Source organism: Bufo gargarizans, chromosome 2, assembly GCF_014858855.1.
Source record: "Bufo gargarizans isolate SCDJY-AF-19 chromosome 2, ASM1485885v1, whole genome shotgun sequence".
NCBI classification, from domain to species: Eukaryota; Metazoa; Chordata; class Amphibia; order Anura; family Bufonidae; genus Bufo; species Bufo gargarizans.
The window spans coordinates 681,677,821-681,693,545 of record NC_058081.1 but is presented as its reverse complement, the minus strand read 5'-3'; the positions used below and the strand labels follow the sequence as shown (position 1 = coordinate 681,693,545).

At 47.2% G+C, this 15,725-nt stretch overlaps 1 protein-coding gene across 1 annotated transcript in view; it reads right to left on the bottom strand.

Annotated features, from left to right (window-relative positions):
- Nucleotides 1-490: 490 nt before the first annotated feature.
- The window catches only part of LOC122926304 (zinc finger protein 585A-like), a 34,551-nt gene continuing 19,316 nt past the window's right edge, over nt 491-15,725 (bottom strand). The window contains exon 4 of the mRNA XM_044277677.1: nt 491-2,518. Within this exon, the coding sequence (XP_044133612.1) occupies nt 1,422-2,518 (1,097 nt within the window). The 3' untranslated portion in view covers nt 491-1,421. The remainder of the gene's footprint in view (nt 2,519-15,725) is intronic.

Genomic DNA, 15,725 nt, shown 5'->3' with positions numbered 1-15,725 from the left:
CTGATAGGGGTTAATAAAGGGCTGATCTGAGGTCTGATAGGGGTTGCTAAAGTCAGTGAGGAGCGGGGGATGGTGTGGAAATTGGCATTTGGCACTAGTATATTAGAAATGTAAATTATAAATTGACTACTAACTAAGGGCTTATTAATTTATAGTTTACATTTATAATATACTAGTGCCAAATGCAAATTTCCACCACCTCAGTGACTACCAACTAATATATTATATATTATGAGCTATAAAAAAATCTGTATAAATTATCGGCTATTAGCCTGAAAATTGACAGATTATCGGTATCGGCTCTAAAAAATCAATATCGGTCGATCCCTAATAAAAACCTAAGGAATCTTAACATGCAAATCAAAAAAAATAAAAAATTATTATTATTCTCTATCACGTGGATGGGGATAACTTGAAAACTCGGCAGAACCCCTTTAAAAATGAAATTAGTTGCACTTTGTGCCATTAAAAATAAATAAAAATGTGGAGAAGCCATTATTTATTCCTTTTTTTTACATTTTCTTGGATGTAATAAAATTAAAATAAAGCCCAATGTATCACACAAGAAAAGGCACAAAAATTATTTAAATAACCAAATAAAAAAGTTACAGATTTCGAAGATACATGTACTGGTCAGGAAGGAGGGTGAATAGCATGGTTCTGAAAGTCAATTTGTAAGTGTTGTTCTCCAGATCCATCACCTTTATTGTTTAGTAATGTTTGAAAGAAGATGAAATAATAATATGTTCACATACATTATAAAACAATGACATGGAGCATCGTTACTTCTCCCCATGTCACTCTGGACTTTCCCACAGAGTGGGTGGAGGTGTGAATACAGTGATAAGAAGCAAAGTTCATGAGGACACCTAAGGCCGGGCTCACATCTGCATTGTGAGCTACACCACTGTGATGCAGTCACTGTATCCAGTGTACATGACAGCTTTTAGCCGAACAAGAAAAACCTACATGCAACATTTTTGGGGCTCGCGAAAGTTGGCATGTATGCCAGAAAGCGGCCAGATTACTGCCAGATCCCCTTACAGTGATACGGTGAATTCTGGCAGTGTTTTCCTCTACCAGAACAGACTACCAGAGTACACAGTGCACATGTGAACCCAGCTTTATCTAGTAAACAAGGCTCTTCTTCTCTTCCTTATATTCACAGTGCTTTTCCTCCATGGATCTCATTAAAATTTGACCTCATAAAAATATAATTTGGTCATCTGAGAGATCCAGGATAATTCTACCCAAAAAAAGAAACCTTCTCATTGGCTATAATGTCCGTGAATAACCGAATGTGCTAATTCATTTTTTGCTCTTATAGCATTTTCCACAATCCAAACAATATGGTTGCCTCTCTGTGTAAATTCTCTGACAAAAGTTTATTTCCTTGTAATACATTTGCCACATAATAAACATCAAAATGGCTTGTTTCTTGTGTGACTTCTCTGATGAGCTCCAAGTATGGTTTTAGTAATAAAACATTTCCCACATTCTGAACATGAATATGGCTTCTCTCCTGTGTGACGTCTCTCGTGTCTAATAAGACTTGATTTCTCTGTAAAACATTTTGCACATTCTGGACATGAATATGGCTTTTCACCTGTGTGAATTCTTTGATGATCCCTCAATTTCGCTTTTGTAACAAAACACTTTCCACATTCTGAACATGAATATGGTTTCTCTCCTGTGTGACTTCTCTCATGTGTAACAAGATTTGATTTATCTGCAAAACATTTCCCACATTCTGAACATGAATACGGTTTCTCTCCTGTGTGACTTCTAGCATGAGTAACCAGATTTGATTTATTTATAAAGCATTTTCCACATTCTGAACATGAATATGGTTTCTCTCCTGTGTGATTTCTCTCATGTCTTACAAGACTTGATTTATCTGTAAAGCACTTCTCACATAGTGTACATGAAAATGGTTTCTCTCCTTTGTGAATTCTCTCATGTATAACAAGATATGATTTATCTGTAAAGGATCTTCCACATCGCAAACATGAATACGGCTTCTCTCCTGTGTGAATTCTCTCATGTTTAACAAGATGTGATTTATTTGTGAAACATTTTCCACATCGTGAACATGAATATGGTTTCTCTCCCGTGTGAATTCTTTTATGTCTAACCAGACTTGATTTATCTGTAAAGCATTTACCACATTCTGAACATGAAAATGGTTTCTCTCCCTTGTGTATTCTCTCGTGTACAATATGACTTGATTTATCTGTAAAGCACTTTCCACATTCTGAACAGGAGTATCGTTTCTCCCCAGTACGACACTGAAATCTTTCACCCTCTTTCTGACCTGCACTTATGGTAACAATCTGTGATTGGTCAGGAGAAGGTTCCTCATGATTAGGAGGATTATATGACAGATCTGTACCGTGAAGTCCTTGATGTACTTTAAGGGTAATGCGATTTTCTACTAGAGTGCTCTGCATGATATCTTCATCTTCTGCTTTATAATTTAGTGATAACATATTCCCCTCAGAATTCCTACTGGGATTTTCTGTTAGGATAAAAAAAAAAATAATCAGATTTATTTTCCCCCCAAAAAACACAAAGCAGACATATGTATAACATTCTTATTAGGCTGCAAACACGTGAAGTTTCTGATACAGGTTGAGGTCAGAACTGGTTCCAGCAGGAAGATGAGGATGAGCCATTTTTTTCAAGCCACTCTTGGCTAAAAATATTGCCACGAGATCTATATTTGTGATTCCAGCCTAAGGCCCGATTCAGACAAACGTGTCCTGTGTGAGCGTGATTCCCCGTTATGGACACTGCTCATTTTGCAGGAGAGCATGTAGTTATACTGCTTTATAATGATATGTGCCTCCGCATGACCTTACTTCTACAGGATTATGCTAACAGCTTTATGCAGAGACACACAGTATTATAAATCATTATAATGCCTGGTGCTCCTGCAAAACAAGCAGTGTCCATAACGGGGAATCACGCTCACACACGGAGCGTGATTTCCGCACAGGACACGCTCATCAGAAGGAGCCCTAAGACTTCCTTTGGAGACACTTTTTCTTCTGACATTTTTCAGGTGTTGTAAAATATTTATTTGGTAGTATTTTTGGTCAAGTATTTTTTTAAATGTTTTTTAGTTTCTAGAAAAGTCTTTGAGAAAACACATAAAAATCTGCCATACCTAGAGAATGCAGCCTTTAATTTTTTTTTTTTAAAAGGACCAAAAATGTACCAAAAGCATGTTAAAACACAAGAAAAAGCCTACTGTTTAATGCATTTATAATTCGCTATTGCATAATAGCAGTTCAAAGCAGCGTTCTTCCTAACAATTTGCATGTTTTGGGTGTCTACAGCCTTTAGGCACAAACCTAGGCTGTGCCGAAAACAGCCGAGTGATGCACTCAGCTATTTTTGCAAGTCCCCCTGAAATAAAGGGGTAGGCCACAGCTCCATTCACTTCTACAGGGCTTACGGAAATAGCCGAGAAGGTGCTTAACTATTATCGGCGCTCCCATAGGAATGAAGGCTCCGTTCTAAGGATAGGTGCAGGTCTCAGAGGTGATATGACCCCAATGTCCAAGATGGGACTACCCCTTTAAGTGGTGCTGATAACGCCAAGCTTAAAGGGGTTGTCAGGGATCAAGATTTTTTTTTAAAACCAGTTAAATCACTATTAATAGCGGTTTGAAGGTCCCCCCAGATGTCTTTAGGTATTTTTACACTTCAGCAGGGCTCCTACAGTCCCCCACTGATTGTTTACCTTTCTGTTTATGTGTGAAGTAACTTCCTGCCTCAATGCTTTCTGGGTCCCAGCGCAGCTAAACGCCTCCTTCCTTACTAAGAATGCGCCCTGCTCGGTGAGGGGCATGGCTTAGCGCTGCTATGGGTGTGGCTTCGCGTCGTGAGGGGGCGTGGCTTAGTGCTTCTGTTGCCGCATAGTTACTGCCCCTCCATGCGCTTGGAATAATTAGAGGCTGACGGTGACGTCACCGGGCTCCTTGTGAAGCGGAAGGAGAGGCTTCGCTATGCAGAAAGGGACCCGGTACGTCACTGACTGTGATAGAAACTGCACTTCCGGCTGAAAATTTGTGAAGTGAAAAAGGGCCATCAGAAATGTCTGGTAAGGGAAGGACAGGCATGAATGTAATATTTATGGGACCATTGTACATGTAGACCCATGTCCCCAATCCCGGACAACCCCTTTAAAGTTGATTTAAATATTATATTCCCTCTCAGACAGGATGATCTGGCCGACTGAGACTATTCTTTGGACGTTTGTCCTTCAGGCTGCTGTACCTCCACCTCCCGGAGCGTATTAATAGAGTTCTGTTCCTGTGGTGCTGTCATAATGGATCTCCTGGAAAAGAGGGTGGAAGTAAGGGGGGGGGGGGGCAACCGGGGCATGTGTCCCCTTTACAGAAGAGCAGAGGGTTGAAGGGGTGTTTGGCAGTTGATTTAGATGGACTTTAGTGGACTGCGCCCTGCTTCACCATTCAGCTCAGGGGGTGAGGTGCTCCCCAGCAGGGCACTCATCGGATGTGCGCAATCATTGGGAAAAAAGAGTGTTTTTAACATCAGATACCCGGGACTAATGTATGCAATCAACTATAACATTAATTGCATACATTTAACCCCTCAGATGCCGTGGTCAAATGTGACCACAGCATCTGAAAAGTTAAAAATGAGGAGTGTGTGCTCCCGGACATGCTCTGGCTCCCCCAGCAGGGATCGGGGGAGCTGGATGCAGTGTGCGGCAGCCTCTGTACTCAGGAGTGCAACAGGGCAGCCGCCCATTAGTTCTTATGGAGAGTCTGCCTGTGACAGCATAGGAACACAGTGTACAGGTCCTTCTAAAAAAATTAGCATATTGTGATAAAGTTCATTATTTTCTGTAATGTACTGATAAACATTAGACTTTCATATATTTTAGATTCATTACACACAACTGAAGTAGTTCAAGCCTTTTATTGTTTTAATATTGATGATTTTGGCATACAGCTCATGAAAACCCAAAATTCCTATGTAAAAAAATTAGCATATCATGAAAAGGTTCTCTAAACGAGCTATTAACCTAATCATCTGAATCAACTAATTAACTCTAAACACCTGCAAACGATTCCTGAGGCTTTTAAAAACTCCCAGCCTGGTTCATTACTCAAAACCGCAATCATGGGTAAGACTGCCGACCGGACTGCTGTCCAGAAGGCCATCACTGACACCCTCAAGCAAGAGGGTAAGACACAGAAAGAAGTGTCTGAAGGAATAGGCTGTTCCCAGAGTGCTGTATCAAGGCACCTCAGTGGGAAGTCTGTGGGAAGGAAAAAGTGTGGCAGAAAACGCTGCACAACGAGAAGAGGTGACCGGACCCTGAGGAAGATTGTGGAGAAGGACCGATTCCAGACCTTGGGGGACCTGCGGAAGCAGTGGACTGAGTCTGGAGTAGAAACATCCAGAGCCCCCGTGTACAGGCGTGTGCAGGAAATGGGCTACAGGTGCCGCATTCCCCAGGTCAAGCCACTTTTGAACCAGAAACAGCGGCAGAAGCGCCTGAGCTGGGCTACAGAGAAGCAGCACTGGACTGTTGCTCAGTGGTCCAAAGTACTTTTTTCGGATGAAAGCAAATTTTGCATGTCATTCGGAAATCAAGGTGCCAGAGTCTGGAGGAAGACTGGGGAGAGGGAAATGCCAAAATGCCTGAAGTCCAGTGTCAAGTACCCACAGTCAGTGATGGTCTGGGGTGCCATGTCAGCTGCTGGTGTTGGTCCACTGTGTTTTATCAAGGGCAGGGTCAATGCAGCCGCTATCAGGAGATTGTGGAGCACTTCATGCTTCCATCTGCTGAAAAGCTTTATGGAGATGAAGATGTCATTTTTCAGCACGACCTGGCACCTGCTCACAGTGCCAAAACCACTGGTAAATGGTTTACTGACCATGGTATTACTGTGCTCAATTGGCCTGCCAACTCTCCTGACCTGAACCCCATAGAGAATCTGTGGGATATTGGGAATAGAAAGTTGAGAGACGCAAGACCCAACACTCTGGATGAGCTTAAGGCCGCTATCGAAGCATCCTGGGCCTCCATAACACCTCAGCAGTGCCACAGGCTGATTGCCTCCATGCCACGCCGCATTGAAGCCTCCTGGGCCTCCATAACACCTCAGCAGTGCCACAGGCTGATTGCCTCCAGGCCACGCCGCATTGAAGCATCCTGGGCCTCCATAACACCTCAGCAGTGCCACAGGCTGATTGCCTCCATGCCACGCCGCATTGAAGCATCCTGGGCCTCCATAACAGCTCAGCAGTGCCACAGGCTGATTGCCTCCATGCCACGCCGCATTGAAGCATCCTGGGCCTCCATAACAGCTCAGCAGTGCCACAGGCTGATTGCCTCCATGCCACGCCGCATTGAAGCATCCTGGGCCTCCATAACTCCTCAGCAGTGCCACAGGCTGATTGCCTCCATGCCACGCCGCATTGAAGCATCCTGGGCCTCCATAACACCTCAGCAGTGCCACAGGCTGATTGCCTCCATGCCACGCCGCATTGAAGCCTCCTGGGCCTCCATAACACCTCAGCAGTGCCACAGGCTGATTGCCTCCAGGCCACGCCGCATTGAAGCATCCTGGGCCTCCATAACACCTCAGCAGTGCCACAGGCTGATTGCCTCCATGCCACGCCGCATTGAAGCATCCTGGGCCTCCATAACAGCTCAGCAGTGCCACAGGCTGATTGCCTCCATGCCACGCCGCATTGAAGCATCCTGGGCCTCCATAACAGCTCAGCAGTGCCACAGGCTGATTGCCTCCATGCCACGCCGCATTGAAGCATCCTGGGCCTCCATAACTCCTCAGCAGTGCCACAGGCTGATTGCCTCCATGCCACGCCGCATTGAAGCAGTCATTTCTGCAAAAGGATTCCCGACCAAGTATTGAGTGCATAACTGAACATAATTATTTGAAGGTTGACTTTTTTTGTATTAAAAACACTTTTCTTTTATTGGATGAAATATGCTAATTTTTTTAGATAGGAAATTTGGGTTTTCATGAGCTGTGGCCAAAATCATCAATATTAAAACAATAAAAGGCTTGAACTACTTCAGTTGGTGTGTAATGAATCGAAAATATATGAAAGTCTAATGTTTATCAGTACATTACAGAAAATAATGAACTTTATCACAATATGCAAATTTTTTTAGAAGGACCTGTATATATATATATTTGGAGCTGTAATCGTACGGACCCAGAGAATAATCGTAACGCTAAAAAATTAACTCAACACAATTTACTACGTAAAAAGTCAATTATTTTTTTGCTTCCATTATTATCAGTTTTGGTCCGTGTAGCTGTAGGAACCTTGTAGTTTTGTACAATAAACTCTTGTTTTATACCAGGTAAGGAGAGAAGGACCGCACCTGCTGGATAGTTATACCGGGTAAGGAGAGCGGGACCGCACCTGCTGGATAGTTATACCGGGTAAGGAGAGCGGGACCGCACCTGCTGGATAGTTATACCGGGTAAGGAGAGCGGGACCGCACCTGCTGGATAGTTATACCGGGTAAGGAGAGCGGGACCGCACCTGCTGGATAGTTATACCGGGTAAGGAGAGCGGGACCGCACCTGCTGGATAGTTATACCGGGTAAGGAGAGCGGGACCGCACCTGCTGGATAGTTATACCGGGTAAGGAGAGAAGGACCGCACCTGCTGGATAGTTATACCGGGTAAGGAGAGAAGGACCGCACCTGCTGGATAGTTATACCGGGTAAGGAGAGCGGGACCGCACCTGCTGGATAGTTATACCGGGTAAGGAGAGAAGGACCGCACCTGCTGGATAGTTATACCGGGTAAGGAGAGCGGGACCGCACCTGCTGGATAGTTATACCGGGTAAGGAGAGAAGGACCGCACCTGCTGGATAGTTATACCGGGTAAGGAGAGAAGGACCGCACCTGCTGGATAGTTATACCGGGTAAGGAGAGAAGGACCGCAACTGCTGGATAGTTATACCGGGGAAGGAGAGAAGGACCGCACCTGCTGGATAGTTATACCGGGTAAGGAGAGCGGGACCGCACCTGCTGGATAGTTATACCGGGTAAGGAGAGCGGGACCGCACCTGCTGGATAGTTATACCAGGTAAGGAGAGAAGTACCGCACCTGCTGGATAGTTATACCGGGTAAGGAGAGCGGGACCGCACCTGCTGGATAGTTATACCGGGTAAGGAGAGCGGGGACCACACCTGCTGGATAGTTATACCGGGTAAGGAGAGCGGGACCGCACCTGCTGCATAGTTATACCGGGTAAGGAGAGAAGGACCGCACCTGCTGGATAGTTATACCAGGTAAGGAGAGCGGGACCGCACCTGCTGGATAGTTATACCGGGTAAGGAGAGAAGGACCGCACCTGCTGGATAGTTATACCGGGTAAGGAGAGCGGGACCGCACCTGCTGGATAGTTATACCAGGTAAGGAGAGCAGGGCCGAACCTTCTAGATAGTTATACCGGATAAGGAAGGAAGGACCGCACCTGCTGAATAGTTGTACCGGGTAAGGAGAGCGGGACCGCACCTGGTGGATAGTTATTGTAATGGACCGTTTCAGCAGACAAGGGGTTAAAATCCATTTAGGCGATATGCCCCTTTCTGAGAGACAGGCACAGCTACTGCAGAACACCAAACTCCCGAACTGGATACAAAATAGCACTCCAAACTGGAACCTCGCGAATAGCTGCTAGCAGACGAACAGGAAAAGCATACAATCAGCTTACACTCCTGGCAATCAGTCTCTAACAGCATACAGGGAATCCCCCCAATAACGAGACAAGGCTCCGTGTTGAGGGTCAAGCAGTGGTCTGACGTGCTGGCACACCCAGCCTGGTTTTTATTACAGTTGTTGCAAATACAGGACAGATACAACACATCCCCACAATGCATCATGGTTTCCTCCTCTCTGTCCTGGAGACAACCGAGAAGTAATCCAATTATCTCTCAGGACAAAGGGAAATCGCCAATACACAGGTGGAGACAACAGGACAGACATCACCATTTAAACACACAATGGGACAATAGAAACACACCCACACAAAATCCTCCCCTCTGCCGGTGATGATTATTGAACACAATGGCGAATATATTTATCAAAGGCAGAGAAATACAGTTTTATAAAAATATATCACAGGAACCCCAAAACATGCAATAACCCCATAACCAATATATCCTCGGAACCGGGGGTTCTGGGTGAACCACATATCCAAAATTCACCCACATCCGTTCAGTAGTTTGGAAGATACAGTTTTATGCCAGTTACACCGAAAATATACAAGTTATACAGAAAATAGTCACTAATAAATGTGTCCCCTGTTTGGTAGTTTCAAACTACTGAATGATGTCTCTGTGCACCAAATACAGGCAAGATAGCACCGTGTTGAAAAGTCAGAACAGTGTCTGTGAGTTAAAATGTCCGCTATCTATTGTTCTCACCATGTGCTTCATCCATTGTTCTCACCATGGGAATAGTAAAATCCAAGCAAGTTATGCAAATGATGCAATCCAGGGACAGAGGGCTCAGTCCCAAGTGCCTTAAGACCCAACAACTTTTTTTTTTTTTTTTTTTATAATAATTTATTTTATTTGTGATACAAAATATAAATATCCATATAACCTTAGTAGTATTATAAATCCTAAAGTCCGTAAATTTCTGATTTATAAGCATAATTAGTACCAATTTCATACAAATACCCATACTTATGGGGATAAAACAAATCGAATGGAGATCTCACTTGCTAAGAGGGAAGCGGGACTCGCAGACACACAGAGCATCTAACTTAACATGTCAATATCTAAAAAGGGCAGAGGTTGGGGACCCACGGTCCGGGCGGCCATCAGGGAGCGAGCACGCGCTCCACGCGTCCTTTCCCAAATATGGGTACAGAACATGGCAGGACCCAATAACTTAAGGGACCATAATCCCAGGGCAGGAGGCTGGCAAACAGCCCCCTCCAAAACACCGTGGCGAGGTTGGTTTCGCCACAGTTATACCGGATAAGGAGAGAAGGACCGCACCTGCTGGATAGTTATACCGGGTAAGGAGAGCGGGACCGCACCTGCTGGATAGTTATACCGGGTAAGGAGAGCGGGACCGCACCTGCTGGATAGTTATACCGGGTAAGGAGAGCGGGACCGCACCTGCTGGATAGTTATATTGGGTAAGGAGAGCGGGACCGCACCTCCTGGATAGTTATACTGGGTAAGGAGAGAAGGACCGCACCTGCTGGATAGTTATACCGGGTAAGGAGAGCAGGACCGCACCTTCTGGATAGTTATACCGGATAAGGAAGGACCGCACCTGCTGAATAGTTATACCGGGTAAGGAGAGAAGGACCGCATCTGCTGGATAGTTATACCGGGTAAGGAGAGAAGGACCGCACCTGCTGGATAGTTATACCGGGTAAGGAGAGGAGGACCGCACCTGCTGGATAGTTATACCGGGTAAGGAGAGCGGGACCGCACCTGCTGGATAGTTATACCGGGTAAGGAGAGCGGGACTGCACCTGCTGGATAGTTATACCGGGTAAGGAGAGCGGGACCGCACCTCCTGGATAGTTATACTGGGTAAGGAGAGAAGGACCGCACCTGCTGGATAGTTATACCGGGTAAGGAGAGCGGGACCACACCTGCTGGATAGTTATACCGGGTAAGGAAAGAAGGACCGCACCTGCTGGATAGTTATACCGGGTAAGGAAAGGAAGACCGCACCTGCTGGATAGTTATACCGGGTAAGGAGAGCGGGACCGCACCTGCTGGATAGTTATACCGGGTAAGGAAAGGAGGACCGCACCTGCTGGATAGTTATACCGGGTAAGGAGAGGAGGACCGCACCTGCTGGATAGTTATACCGGGTAAGGAGAGGAGGACCGTGTCACGGATGATCCGCGAGAATATTAAACTGTCCTCCCAATATTATCAATATTACTCTCCCTTATTGATCAGTAGGTCTATTAAACAATATTTATTTCCCTAGGCCCCAGAACCTTTCAATTTGGTTACTCAGAGCGTCTCCTCCTGTGTACCCAGAGAACAAAATAGTCCTTTTGTTCAAGTCAGTCAATATATGCCCAGCAGATAACACAATTACAGCTGGCTTCCTTAGGTTGACAAAAGAACTTCCCTTTCTGCAGAGATATCACAGCTAGGTGTGAAGACTGCACCTGGGGGGAGCCATTTGGTGTTGCTGCCATAAGGGGCTTGTAAGCTAGCTTGCTGCAGACAGGCCGGCACCAAGGTTCCTAGATTGACACATGAATCTGAGATATGATTTTTACCTTTTTAAGAGAGACCATGCATCTTACGGACGAAAAAATTACATCATCGTGTCACTCAGAATTCACTGGACATGTACATATGACAAACATAACTCTAGGAGGTGCCCAAGTAAAGTTATGGTGTTACCCCATCATAGAACCAGGTATAATAGTCATATTTGGTATCCCTGGACTCCATATTTTGTGGAGAATGTGAATATGTGCTTGTTACTTGTGTACAGCGGAGACATCCCACGATATGGCACATACCATATTTCAGAACTGGCATTCATCTCAGGAATACAGCCTGCCCAGCAGGCGGACTCTCAATTCCCCGCCTTGATTCTGGGACCCTTTATAACAAAGACCTAGAATCTGCTAAAGGAGTTCTCCACTTTTAACAACACCTGAAGAGGGCCTCAGCCAGAGAACCCATGGGCTGTAGGCATATTCGGATTATTACACTGGACAAAGGTTTCTTGGACTTTAACCCTGCAACGGACTATTTCACCAACGGACATCTTTTCTGCGGAAACTAAGTATTTTCTTCCTTTTCTCCCTTTTGTTTATTGGACTATACTTTCCTTTATTATTGTGTTAATAATTACTGTGCATCGTGATAATTTGTATTGTATATAGATATATAATAAATGACCTCCAAGTCATTTCTCTAGCCATATGCCTGTTTTCAAACACTGCAAAAACTTACACTAGCCTCTCCGAAGGGAAAGCTACTCGGTTGTGTTATCTAGATAGTGGGTTCCTTGCTCCCATAAATTGCAAGGTGGTGGCAGTTAAACTACCCTGTGTGTGGTTCCGGTCCGGTCGCTCACACGCTTACTGGCGGTCAATCGGCGGTCCAATCCCTGCGCTTTCAGCCTATCGACTGTACGGACTCAAGTTAGACTGTCGGTGTGCTGAAAGTGGCTGGGAGGCCTGTTTGCGGATTGACCACTAGGGGCGCTGTGACGGTTTCGTGACGTATTGTGGCCGTGGCGGTCGCAGTTCGTCACAGACCGCACCTGCTGGATAGTTATACCGGGTAAGGAGAGAAGGACCGCACCTGCTGGATAGTTATACCAGGTAAGGAAAGCGGGACCGCACCTGGTGGATAGTTATACTGGATAAGGAGGGAAGGACCGCACCTGCTGGATAGTTATACCGGGTAAGGAGAGGAGGACTGCACCTGCTGGATAGTTATACCGGGTAAGGAGAGGAGGACCGCACCTGCTGGATAGTTATACCGGGTAATGAGAGAAGGACCGCACCTGCTGGATAGCTATACCAGGTAAGGAGAGCAGGGCCGCACCTTCTGGATAGTTATACCGGGTAAGGAGAGAAGGACCGCACCTGCTGGATAGTTATACCGGGTAATGAGAGAAGGACCGCACCTGCTGGATAGTTATACCGGGTAAGGAGAGAAGGACCGCACCTGCTGGATAGTTATACTGGATAAGGAGAGAAGGACCGCACCTGCTGGATAGTTATACCGGGTAAAGAGAGCGGGACCGCACCTTCTGGATAGTTATACCGGGTAAGGAGAGAAGCACCGCACCTGCTGGATAGTTATACCGGGTAAGGAGAGGAGGACCGCACCTGCTGGATAATTATACCGGGTAAGGAGAGCGGGACCACACCTGCTGGATAGTTATACCGGGTAAGTTATACCGGGTAAGGAGAGAAGGACCGCACCTGCTGGATAGTTATACCGGGTAAGGAGAGCGGGACCACACCTGCTGGATAGTTATACCGGGTAAGTTATACCGGGTAAGGAGAGAAGGACCGCACCTGCTGGATAGTTATACCGGATAAGGAGGGAAGGACCGCACCTGCTGGATAGTTATACCGGGTAAGGAGAGAAGGACCGCACCTGCTGGATAGTTATACCGGGTAAGGAAAGAAGGACCGCACCTGCTGGATAATTATACCGGGTAAGGAGAGCGGGACCACACCTGCTGGATAGTTATACCGGGTAAGTTATACCGGGTAAGGAGAGAAGGACCGCACCTGCTGGATAGTTATACCGGGTAAGGAAAGAAGGATCGCACCTGCTGGCTTCATGTCAGCAGAGAATCAGTCTGCATGTCATAGCAGAGAATCAGGCTTCACGTCAGCCACCACTGCAACAGTCCATTGTCATATATTTAGGCCCAGCACCCAGGCAGAGGAGAGAGGTCCCGTAACAGAGAATCTGTCTTCATGTCAGCAGAGAATTAGTCTGCATGTCATAGCAGAGATTCAGGCTTCATGTCATAGCAGAGAATCATGCTTCACATCACCCAACATTGGAACAGTCCATTGGCATATATTTAGGCCCCGGCACCCAGACAGAGGAGAGGTTCATTCAACTTTGGGTAGCCTCGCAATATAATGGTAAAATGAAAATAAAAATAGGATTGAATGAGGAAGTGCCCTGGAGTCCAATAATATATGGTTATGGGGAGGTAGTTAATGTCTAATCTGGACAAGGGACGGACAGGTCCTGTGGGATCCATGCCTGGTTCATTTTTATGAACGTCAGCTTGTCCACATTGGCTGTAGACAGGCGGCTGCGTTTGTCTGTAATGACGCCCCCTGCCGTGCTGAATACACGTTCAGACAAAACGCTGGCCGCCGGGCAGGCCAGCACCTCCAAGGCATAAAAGGCTAGCTCTGGCCACGTGGACAATTTAGAGACCCAGAAGTTGAATGGGGCCGAACCATCAGTCAGTACGTGGAGGGGTGTGCACACGTACTGTTCCACCATGTTAGTGAAATGTTGCCTCCTGCTAACACGTTGCGTATCAGGTGGTGGTGCAGTTAGCTGTGGCGTGTTGACAAAACTTTTCCACATCTCTGCCATGCTAACCCTGCCCTCAGAGGAGCTGGCCGTGACACAGCTGCCTTGGCGACCTCTTGCTCCTCCTCTGCCTTGGGCTTCCACTTGTTCCCCTGTGACATTTGGGAATGCTCTCAGTAGCGCGTCTACCAACGTGCGCTTGTACTCGCGCATCTTCCTATCACGCTCCAGTGCAGGAAGTAAGGTGGGCACATTGTCTTTGTACCGTGGATCCAGCAGGGTGGCAACCCAGTAGTCCGCACACGTTAAAATGTGGGCAACTCTGCTGTCGTTGCGCAGGCACTGCAGCATGTAGTCGCTCATGTGTGCCAGGCTGCCCAGGGGTAAGGACAAGCTGTCCTCTGTGGGAGGCATATCGTCATCGTCCTGCCTTTCCCCCCAGCCACGCACCAGTGATGGGCCCGAGCTGCGTTGGGTGCCACCCCGCTGTGACCATGCTTCATCCTCATCCTCCTCCACCTCCTCCTCATCCTCCAGTAGTGGGCCCTGTCTGGCCACATTTGTACCTGGCCTCTGCTGTTGCAAAAAACCTCCCTCTGAGTCACTTCGAAGAGACTGGCCTGAAAGTGCTAAAAATGACCCCTCTTCCTCCTCCTGGGCCACCTCCTCTTCCATCATCGCCCTAAGTGTTTTCTCAAGAAGACATAGAAGTGGTATTGTAACGCTGATAACGGCGTCATCGCCAGTGGCCATGTTGGTGGAGTACTCGAAACAGCGCAACAGGGCACACAGGTCTCGCATGGAGGCCCAGTCATTGGTGGTGAAGTGGTGCTGTTCTGTAGTGCGACTGACCCGTGCGTGCTGCAGCTGAAACTCCACTATGGCCTGCTGCTGCTCGCACAGTCTGTCCAGCATGTGCAAGGTGGAGTTCCACCTTGTGGGCACGTCGCATATGAGGCGGTGAGCGGGAAGGCCGAAGTTACGCTGTAGCGCAGACAGGCGAGCAGCGGCAGGATGTGAACGCCGGAAGCGCGAACAGACGGCCCGCACTTTATGCAGCAGCTCTGACATGTCGGGGTAGTTGTGAATGAACTTCTGCACCACCAAATTCAGCACATGCGCCAGGCAAGGGATGTGCGTCAAACCGGCTAGTCCCAGAGTTGCAACGAGATTCCGCCCATTATCACACACCACCAGGCCGGGCTTGAGGCTCACTGGCAGCAACCACTCGTCGGTCTGTTGTTCTATACCCCGCCACAACTCCTGTGCGGTGTGGGGCCTGTCCCCCAAACATATGAGTTTCAGAATGGCCTGCTGACGTTTACCCCGGGCTGTGCTAAAGTTGGTGGTGAAGGTGTGTGGCTGACTGGATGAGCAGGTGGAAGAAGAGGAGGAGGAAGCCGAGAAGGAGGAGGTGGCAACAGGAGGCAAAGAATGTTGCCCTGCGATCCTTGGCGGCGGAAGGACGTGCGCCAAACAGCTCTCCGCCTGGGGCCCAGCCGCCACTACATTTACCCAGTGTGCAGTTAGGGAGATATAGCATCCCTGGCCGTGCTTACTGGTCCACGTATCTGTGGTTAGGTGGACCTTGCCACAGATGGCGTTGCGCAGTGCACACTTGATTTTATCGGATACTTGGTTGTGCAGGGAAGGCACGGCTCTCTTGG